At 39.1% G+C, this 10862-nt stretch overlaps 2 protein-coding genes across 2 annotated transcripts in view; one reads left to right on the top strand and one right to left on the bottom strand.

Moving 5' to 3' along the window:
- Positions 1 to 10862, bottom strand: part of clpb (ClpB family mitochondrial disaggregase) — a 520737-nt gene that overhangs the window by 454564 nt on the left and 55311 nt on the right. The gene's annotated exons all lie outside the window — the stretch shown is intronic.
- gdpd1 (glycerophosphodiester phosphodiesterase domain containing 1) overlaps positions 1780 to 10862 on the top strand; it is a 17347-nt gene continuing 8264 nt past the window's right edge. Inside the window, 9 exon segments of the mRNA XM_005746921.2 lie at positions 1780 to 1960; positions 4640 to 4789; positions 5194 to 5236; positions 5589 to 5724; positions 7296 to 7341; positions 7538 to 7659; positions 9393 to 9482; positions 9824 to 9957; positions 10127 to 10129. Coding sequence (XP_005746978.1) covers positions 4654 to 4789; positions 5194 to 5236; positions 5589 to 5724; positions 7296 to 7341; positions 7538 to 7659; positions 9393 to 9482; positions 9824 to 9957; positions 10127 to 10129 — 710 coding nt within the window. The 5' untranslated portion in view covers positions 1780 to 1960; positions 4640 to 4653.

The raw sequence follows: 10862 nt of genomic DNA, 5'->3' as shown, positions 1-10862 counted from the left end.
TTTCTGCTCTCTCTCTCTCTCTCTCTCTGGCCATCACGCCTAAAACTTCCCCCTCTTCCTAAACAACCAAATGTCATGTTGTATCATTTTTTTGATTGGTTGACACGAACGGGCTGTTTTTTTGTTTTGTTTTATTATTTTTTGCTCATAAGCAGAGAGTGCTTGCTGCGCTGTCCTTAGACAGTAAACGTGACGAAACTATTGAGGAAAAAACGCTGCGTATATATTGTTTATCATGACTCTGGTTTTACGAGGCCTATCGACACAATTTAAAAGCTAGCATATATCACCTTATTGGTTTGTCATCTTGAAGTGGTCGTGTGATTGGCTTACCACGACTACTTTATTCTTCCTCAGTCAAACAGCAGCACACATGCGATTGTTTTGCCCCCTTAGCTCCAGGTGTTGTGCCAAAAAGTGATCGTCAGGCAGATCGTTGGGCTCCCTGCGGGAGCTGCTTAAAGCTGTTGCCAAGTTCTTGCTCAAAGGCGGTTGTTTGATTGTGGAGTCTTTGCCTTATAATATAAAGCACCTCATGACAACTGCTGTTTTGATTTGGCACTATATAAATAAAATTGAATGGAACTCAGTTGAATTGCCTCAGTTGCACGGAAGTAGCAACTGAGGAACTAGCAACTGAACAACTAAGAAGCAGTAAGCTGAAGACAGCTTCAACCATCTGTTTGCTGAAAAATATTTTCTTGTTAGTAACGGTAAAGGCGTAACGATAGGAATAGTAATTAGTTTGATTACTCGTTACTGAAAAAAGTAACGCCGTTACTTGTAACGCCGTTACTTGTAACGCCATTATTCCCATCACTGGTAATTCATGCATGTAAATGAAAGGAAGAAACATTGTTCCATCAGAAATCATGATCAGAAGTCCAATTCCCAGCCACTTTAAGCAAATGAATCACGGTGTGTCTAGTCTGAGCTACAGTGGTATTGAGCATGTACAACTCCTCAAAATAGGAGGTGACATTAACACTCTAGCATACCTCCACCTCTTCAGGCTCTTTTTCACCTGTTCCCTACTCTCACTGCATATCACCATGTCGTCTGCAAACATCATACGCCACAGAAACCCCAGCCAGACCTCATGTGCCAACCTGTCCATCACCACTGCAAACAAGAATAGCCTGTAATCCTATCCCTGTCTTCAACCCATCTGTCACTCCTACCACAAACCTCACCATTGTCTTGTTGCCCTCATTCATTTTCCGCACCACCCTCACATGCTTTTCTGCCACTCTTGACTTCCTCGTGCAGTACCGCATTTCCTCTCCTAGTACCCTATCATATGCCTTCTTTAGACCCACAAAGACACAGTAGACCTCCCTCTGACCTTCTCTGTACTTCCCCATCAACACTCTCTAAGCAAACATCTCATAAGTAGTGTGCTTTCTCAGCATGAAGCCATACCGCTGTCACCTGATTGTCACTTCTTTTTGTAACCTAGCTTCAGACATATTTTTGACTATACCTTCATAGTACCAATTTGATCCCTCTGTAGTTACTACAGCTCTGCATGTCCCTCTTATTTTTAACATTTGCTACCATACACTTCTTTTTTCATAAGCAATAATAGCTTTTAAAACAGTGAATCTAAGACATTTTGTTTAAAAATAGTGTCAACTAATACTTAGGTTTGATGATAACAAAAAAACAAAACAAAAAAACCCAGTGGACTTTTCTTCATTAGAAAAGTCGTGACGTTTCAATTTTATTTTGAAATATCCGAGAGGAAGTGAAAATAGTCCCCGAGCCGGAAGTAGCAAAGTGCGCATGGGCACGACAAAGTGGCCGGCTAGTGGTGGTGTTTTGTTTTTTTCCAAGCTCGGTGAGACTGTAGACGAGACACTAGTTCATCACTTTATCGAACTCGCTTCACACACACGTGGACATCGCTAACTTATTTAACACAACTAAGAACAACAGTCCGAACAATTTGATGACAAAGGTAAGAGGGTCATGTTGTTAGCTCGCCCCTTTCACAGCTAACGTTAGCACAGTTTAGCTGGTGTGCAGTAAGCTGGTTTTAGAGATAATGAATGTCATTGTTGTTATCTGTTACTTAACAGGATTTCCAATGTTGAAAATATGACAGCAGCGTCAACTTTGACTTGAACAAGAAATTAGAGGTTGCAACAAAAAGTAAACAAGCATTTCTCTTTCTCTTTTATATGTGGAGCTGCTGTTCTGGTAGATCTCTTATCTTTTGGAGCTAGATTTTTCTGATAAAAATATGTGAAGGCATTTTTAATTCCCATTTTCTGTGGGTGGGCTCCCAGCATATGCATCACATCGCTATATTTTGTCTTTTTATTTAAGATACGCTTTTGATATGTGCTGAATCCTTCATCATTTCTTAGATGTTAATTCTTTTGTCCTTGGATCAGTTATTCACTTGCACTGCTTTTCTCAACTGAATTTATAAAGTTTTTCAGTTTTTGGGATAGAGTACCATGTAATAGTAAATTTGTAACACATTTTACAGTATAAGGTACTTCATTGCTACTTCTTTATATCTATTCACCTTTATAAAATAGGTTTAATGGAAGATGTATTCTGTGCTGGAAATGTAAACGGCATGAAGGTACCTTTATCCATGTAAAATGTGAACTTGCCCTTTTGGAGTAAGATAATCAGAGCAATATAGGAATGGCTCAATACACCAGCACCTCAGTCAGTTCAACTTTGCCTTTGGTGAGTATAGGTCATGTTTGCCCAAAGTGTCTAAACCAGCATTTTCTCTAGCGGGTGATTTCTCAGCCTGAAAAGTCTGGCTCACGACTGAAAATGCTTCTTTTGAATTTGCAAAACTGTAAAGAGTCTTACATGCTTTTCATAGTCAATTTCACGTAAATATGTGTTTTTTGTTCTGTTTTCCTGCCAACACACCCATCAGTCGAAGCAGATGGCTGCTCGTCCCTGAGCCTGGTTGTGCTGGAAGTTTCTTCCTAATAAAAGGCAGTTTTTCCTTCCCACTGTTGCCAAGTTCTTGCTCAAAGGCGGTTGTTTGATTGTGAAGTCTTTGCCTTATAATATAAAGCACCTCATGACAACTGCTGTTTTGATTTGGCACTATATATAAATAAAATTGAATTGAACTGAATATATGAAAATGGAAAAAAAAATTGGATATATGTTTTATTTGTGCCAGTTTTATTTACAATGTTTTTAACTTTTAAAATGTAAATATACAGACTTTCTTTGACTATGTAGGCTGACGATGTCTCCGCCCAGCCTTTTTTTGTGGGCCTGACCTGCAGCATGTGTTGTTTTGTCATTTAAATAGGAGCTCGTGCTCAGCCAGGGGTGTTTTTTGGTTTGTTTGTTTTTTAGCTTGTAAGGAAGTGTGCTGTAAGTAACTTGCTGTAACTCTGTTTTGTTTTGGGTTCATGTTTTGGTCTAATTTTGTTGTGTCTTGTTTACTGTTTTCCTGTTTTCTTTCTTTCTTTTAACTTAAACTCAAAAATTTAAGTGATGCAAACATTTTTTAGTGAGAGGGCATATTTTCAGTTGATTTCCTTTAATTCCTAATCATTATTAACTAGCTTTAGCTGAAAAGTGTTTTGAGATTTCACATGTTATTAAGACAAAACTTGCATTTTAGGACCTCACATTTGTACATTTATGGAATTTATTTTAAGAATTGCTCAGCTGGAGATATTAGTGACGTACTCAACAATGGTCCATGTAGAGTTCAAATGTTCAGTTTGAACATTATTTGTCTGAGATCTGTGTTTTCCTGCCTTTCCTTTTCTTAGTATTTGATAAACAAAAATGTAGATTATACAGTACTGTGCAAAAGACCTGAGTCACCCAATTATACTGTGCTTCCAGGGAGCCATACTTTCTTGTAATTTTTAAAGAATTTGTCTTAAGCAATAGTTCTCCCGGCTTTCTGAAGGTCTTTCAAAGTTTTATGTTTGACATCGGCTGCTTTTTCACTCATTTTCTGTTCAGTCCATGAACCTGGTCATTTTTAGAGAAATGGTTTCTTTTCTTCAGGTACTTAACACTGACCTACGAGTCATTCTAGTCATTCAAAAGGCACCTAACTCAAGGGATTAACTACTGCTGTGTTTACAGAAAGCAGACAACTTGGCAAAGAACCCTTTTTAAATAGTATCTTTAGGTATTTTGTTACCAGCAGCCTGTATGAAAACACATTTTTTTCCCTCTCATTTCTGTAGCTGAATCCAACGATAACATAGTTTGACAAGCGCAGACATGGGCACCGGCAAAATGATTCTGAAATAGTGAAAAGTTGGTATATGTTGGCACAGTGTGCTGTGTGTCCTTAAAAACAAGAACTAAAAAATCAGAGGAAAGGCTTTGAATATCCTGGAGAACTGTTCCTGAAGACTACTAAGCAAATTATAAGAAAACTTGCTAAAGAAAATCCAGGCTGTGTTAAAGTGTGTTAATCTCTTCATGTATCAATAATTCACTTGACCTATTTCCTGTTATCCTTGCATATGAAGAAAATAGGTTTGTTTTTGTTCAGTGTTTGTGATTAAAAACGTTTGGTGAGCGGGAAAAATGTATCTGCATTAAAAAAAACACACAAAACCCCCCACACATTTATCTGACAGACACAGCCACTGCTAAATGTCTGGTGTTTGTTCTGCAGGGGACTGATAGAAGATGTGTGCTGCTGTGTATGTCCTGTCAACGGTAACGGGCTACGTGCTCACCTCTGCCCTGCTGCTAAAATGCCCAAATCTGTTACATCGAAAGAAGCGAGAGACTTTCGTCAGCAAGCACATTTCTCACCGTGGAGGTAGGTCACCAGTTTTCTTTCTTAAGAACAGCCCTTGACTTAAAAGGTAAAAGGTGCCACTTAATCCCAACTTACTTTGCTTCTTTTAGGTCCCACTAACAGCTAGTTACTTACTCATGGGTAAAAACAGGTTTGTTATTCAGGGTTTTGACTGTCACATTCCCCTTCTATGGTTTTGATCCTATAACCATCTATTTGTTACTGGGCAGTAGTTGCAGAAATGAGTTAAAGATAAAAATTAGAAAAACTTACACATGAACCACAAGCAAAATATCAGAACCCCCCCCCCCCCCCCGAGAAGATACTTGTTATGCCCACATCTGGAGTGAAGGCACTCTTTCAGACATGTGTTTCACAGCCAAGCAGGTAAAAAGAAATCTGAGTTTTTATTTTTCCGATTTCAGGGGCAGGTGAAAATCTGGAAAACACTATGATGGCTTTCAAGCAGTGAGTAGAAACTTCAAAGTCATAAGACACAGCTCTTTCTTTGGGATTTGCACTTGTGACTGTGGACGGTGTGTGTCATCTGAGATGTTGTCTTAGTTCTTTTACCCACAATCAAGCTTGTGAATTGGTGCAATATGTACAGTAACTGTTCGTGTAAAAGATAACCTTGTGGTTCTCCTTTCTTTGATTAGTTAATCAGACAAGAGGTGGACTGTTTTATGCATTTATTGAATCTGTGTGCTATATCTGTGTGTGCTATACTGCATGGTTAGGGTCCAAATTTCAATGCTAATGCTTGTGTGCTTGAGATTGCGGCTGAGTCTATATGCGTACTGTGTTTCGGATCGTGCAGCGCTGTGGATGTCGGCACAGATATGCTGGAGCTGGACTGCCACCTGACAAAAGATGAACAGGTAGTGGTTTCACATGATGGCGACTTGCAGAGGACCTGCGGCATCGACACCAACATCTCCGATGTGACCTACGCTGTAAGTTTGAACTGAAGCCACTTTCAAATCTCTTCTCATCATTGATCAAGCGCTGTGCATGTTTAATTCTTTGCATGAAAAAAATTACAAATATAACACTGAATTTTAATTTTACATATATGGCAAAGAGCTCGGTCAGACAGAAGTGTCGTGAACTAATTTTTATTTATTTATTTATTCATTGAGAATTCAAACAAAATTTACATAAATTCAGTCTTGTGTACGCAGTTGTTTTTAAAGTCATTAAAGATTATTCCAGCCTGGAAAAACAACAGTTGAAAGGAATCACTAAAAACCCCAAATCATCATGACACTCATGCTCATCATGATTGGGTTGAAACGTCTGACCACAACTGTGAATGTGGTTTGTGTTTAGACATGATATGAGCTTTGATGGATCATGCGCCTTGATCAGGGGAGGTCAAAAACAAGTCATCTGATTATGTCACGTGATTTAAAAAAACTCTTATCCAGCTACATTCCTTGTGAGTAACTTAGGATTTTGGCTAAGCTCTGCTCTCCTCTTTAAACATTTGGTAGTCTACACATTTAATGCTTATTGGAAAAAAAATGCTTTTGTCTTGCAAAGAAGCCTTACAACATTAAACTGAAGTATTTTTGTGTGTTTGTAGAGGTTCTTGGGTCAGAGATCCCATCTACAAGTTAAATTTTATATTTTGGAACTGAAGATGAGGCTTAGTGGGTTTTAATGGTCTTTGGCCTTGTTGTAGACATAAGCACAGACCTTGGTGTCCAGTAAGGTTAGACTCTTGAAGGAGTAGAACTTATAAATCAGCATAAATATCCAGATACAGTGATCCTAAGAGTATTTCCCACATATGGAATAAATAAAGTACTTCTTATCTTTACTGATCTCATCTAAACAATGATACCAGCCTTCCTGACTGATGGCTGGCTGTTGGCAAATAAAATGAAAAACACCAGTGTCAGTGGTTTATATGGTGTGTTACTTTACAGTATATATAAATCACATCAATCTTTGTTTAAACAAATGAAAAAGAAGGTGGAGGTAAGATTGAAGAAGTTGTCTTATATAAAGAATATTTCTCTGTTTCTCCAGCACAAAAGAGGTAACAAAGAAATCAATATATATTTAAAACAACAAGACACTAAAATATGGGCTTCAGTTATTGGCCAGAGTATTATTTTAAACATTTATTAACATTCTTATTGACTCGTTTTTTATTCTTGTTCTTAAAAAAATCTTTCAGTTAATATGCATGAACAACATTTCTGAAATCCCTACAAAGACAATAAAAAAAAACACCCAGTATACTCAAAGAAATTATTGTCATCATTTGCTTTGATGGAACAGGAAACAGTTGTTCCTGCCATAAATAAAAACACATATATTTTAGTGACTTGTGCAACGGTCAGATTTAAAGGTTTGTCTGCAGAGGATTTTCAGATTTCACAGCTGACTTCGGAAGTCTTAAGTTTGGGAATGGCTGCTCTAGAGAAAACTATATCAGAAATCCTGGATTTATTTTGAGCATGACTGCTTTGTTTCCAGAAGCTCTGAAGTTGTGTCTGTCGTGCTTTCTTTGCAGGAACTCCCTCCATACCTCTGCAGGCTGGGTGTAACCTTTCAGCGAGGTGAGCATCACGTATCCGTCAATTGTGTAATTACCACGAAGCAACGTATTTATTCAATAGGTGACACAAATCGACATTTTAGATTATAACAGTTGACAGCTGACGGGCAGAAAATTACCGCTAAAATCACAAGTGCGCACAACCCGGCGTCTAATCTGAAGCTGATGGTGTTTTTAACCTGTCCTTGTCTGTGCAGAGTGCTTCTGCGAAGGAGGAGAGGACAAACGCATCCCTCTCCTCAGGGATGTGTTTGACGCATTTCCCAACACTCCTGTTAACATTGATATCAAGGTTAACAATGACACGCTCATCAAGAAGGTGTGTGTGTGTTTGTCTGTGTGTGTATCTCCTGTTTTTATTCTTTCAGTTCTCTGACCCCTGACTGAAACTTGCTTTACTGTATTGATGACATGCAGCTTGTGGTTATTTCCTTGTGCAGGAAACAGTGTACAGTTAGCCTTATAGCTTTTTGGACAGTGACACCATTTTTGTAGTGTTGCCTCTGTACGTCACTTTAGTGGATTTTAGATCAAACTGCAGTTTTAATTTGTGTTTTTTGGAAAAATTTGTATTAAAACATTTTAGGAATTGCAGCCATTTTCATACATAGTTGATTTTCAGCGGCTCAAAATGAACTGGACAAACTAACATCATTTTAGATTGTTTTAATACTTCAGTCAGTGACTGCCTGGAGTCCAGAACCCATAAACATCACCAAATGCTGTGTTTTGTCCCTTAAAATGCTCTTCTAGGCCTTTACTGCCTCTGCCTTCAGTTGCTGCCTGTCTGTGGGTCTTCTGTCACTGTTGTCTTTGGTTATTGAAAAACAGGCACCTTTGAGTTGGGATCAGGTCACTGACTTTAAAGAATATCTAATTTCTTTTCATTGAGAAACTCTTGGGTTGCTTTTACAGGATGCTTTACGTCATTATCACTTTGTACTGTGAAACACTAACCGATCAGTTTTGGAGCCTCAGGCTGAATCTGAGAAAAGAGTACATGCCTGTACATTTTACAGTTCATCATGCTGCTACTCTCAGCAGTCACGTCATCAATAAACACCAGTGACACGATTTCACTGGGAGCCATAACACTACCTCCGCCGTCCTTGAGTTGTTCTTTCCTTCTTCATACTTGTTGCAAGTTCACCACTTGGACTCAAATGCAGATTTTGTGTCTCTTGTGGAATCACGAGGGACATCTCATCACCTGTTCACTTACTTTTAGGCTACTGGAGAAGGCAGTGTTTAAAAATGGCTATAATTCCAAACGGTGAACTCTTTCTCCCATAAAGATGAAATTTGGCCTCCCCTGTACACTAATGATGGGTTTTGACACCTATTATGTATTAATAAAAATGTGTTTTGACTTAGAATAATTTCCAGGTTTTTCCAAGATGCACACCCAGTCATTTTGTCCTGGAAGCAGGCCTGCAATGTGACAGAGAAGAGCTTCAAGGATTACTTCTAGTGGGCTTTCAGCGAGTAATGAGTTAATGCAATGCTTTTGTTAAGACTTCTGAATTAGGGCTGAAGTCGCCGCTTCAATCACATCTTGATTTAAAATAAGCTGTGATGACAACTAAAAAAAAGTACCCTTGTCCGAAAATGTATCGACTTAACAGCCTGTTTAAGAAAAAAAAAAGTCCTCCATAGTTACAAAGCCCATGGTGCCTAGGAAAGGAAAGGAAAGTGAAGCATTTCCTAAAGTACGATGGTTAGATAACCAAGACTGAGATATGTTTTTAAGTCCCTTTTATTTGTCTGTCACCACAATCATGCATAAAGTAACAGTACAAACCTGATGAAGAGGGGAGAAAATGTAGACAGAGGAATAACCTGTTCACATCCTGAACTGATCTAATTTAAGAGGACGTTGGCCTTGTTATTGGGACTCTGCCCTCCAAGTGTCCGTCTAGAGACTTTACGAGTTTTGCCGCCGTCTTTTCATCAAAAAACAAATTCTAAGTTTTAAACATTGACAACAGGACAGAGCAAAAGCAAGAGAAAATGTTCTGTTTCATAGTTTCATTGAGTTTTCAATCCTTGCAGGTCTCCGAGCTGGTCGTGAAGTATGACCGAGCGCATCTGACTGTCTGGGGCAACGCCAGCAACCAGATTGTGAGAAAGTGTTACAAAGAGGTACGTTTATATGCTGCTTCACATTACTTTGGTGAAATGTGTGTAGCTATTTATAAAATTTGTTGTTATGAAATTACAGAATTTCATAACAACAAAGGAATAACCTGCTACCAGCAGGCCTACAGGAAAAGTGCTCAATCTGTCCCATATAGCAGTATTTTAAATGCACTGCTTTGTGGAATCACTATTCATCTTTTTGTCATGTTTCTAAAAATGTTCAGACCCTTTGAGGGAGTTTTAGAGGAAACACTTTTATCGTCATAAGCCATCACCATCCTCTTCGGTGAATAAAAATGACTTGGAACTGCTTGTAAGTCTGGTCTGGTTGGTTGTTTTTGCAGAACCCTCATATTCCAGTGTTGTTCAGCTTGCCCAGAGTGTTGCAGCTGTTAGGCCTCTTCTACACTGGCCTCCTGCCCTTTGTTCCAATCAAGGAGCAGTTCCTGGAGATCCCCATGCCCTCCATTATCACCAAGTAAGTGCAATACAAATAAGCTCAAAGGCCACTTTATTAGGTACGCCTGTTAATACAAATATCTAATCATCCAAACACATTACACCAACTGAATGCATGTAGAAATCATCAAGAAGACCTGCTGACATTCGAATAAGTCTCTACGCTCTGGACTGATGACAGTTGAGAGGCTGTTTGGTATTCTGACAGGGCAGTGAGCACACAGGGAGGTGGATTTGCATCCACTACAGTGAACAATTAGAAATGTATTTGAGTTTCCGTCACACACAGTCACACACCCAAATCACTTGCACTTTGTTGTTCATGTAACCAAATACTAGTAATAAGCTCTATGGAGACTTTATTAGGTACACCTGTTCTGATGCAGTGATTTTCTGCCAATTGTGTGACAGTATAACAGTATAACAGTATAAGCAGTATAATGCAAAGCTCAGATTATCTCAAACTTCTTGAACTTGGCAGTTAGTTCTCTGCTCTCAGACGGCCTCCACAGTCATCAGATCTCAGTCCGGCAGAGCGTCTTTGAGATGTGGTGGAACGAAAAATTCTCAGTATGGATGTGCAGCCGACAAATCTGCTGCTGCCATGGGATGCTATCTGAGGGTCGTTTACATGACCTTGTTGAATCTATGACATAAAGAATGAAGGTAGTTCTGAAGGAAACAGGGAGGCCTACCAAATACTAGCAAGGTGTGCCTAATAAAGTGGCCAGGGAATGTGGTACTAAAGAAGTAAAAGGTGCATGTCAGGAACTTTGATAAACAGTTTTCAGGAAAGGGTTAGCTCAGCAGCATGCTTCCACCCTACATGAAACAACAATTCTGATAACGACTGTGTTTAGACTGTTCCCCCCATTCCATACAAGGCCACCTGGGTTGGCTGGAAGACTGTTTACTTAGCCTGGC

Source organism: Pundamilia nyererei, unplaced genomic scaffold (genome assembly GCF_000239375.1).
Source record: "Pundamilia nyererei isolate P.nyererei 1_Seehausen unplaced genomic scaffold, PunNye1.0 scaffold00185, whole genome shotgun sequence".
Taxonomy (NCBI): domain Eukaryota; kingdom Metazoa; phylum Chordata; class Actinopteri; order Cichliformes; family Cichlidae; genus Pundamilia; species Pundamilia nyererei.
Note: the sequence above shows the minus strand (reverse complement) of the source record. Positions and strands in the feature narration are given on the sequence as shown.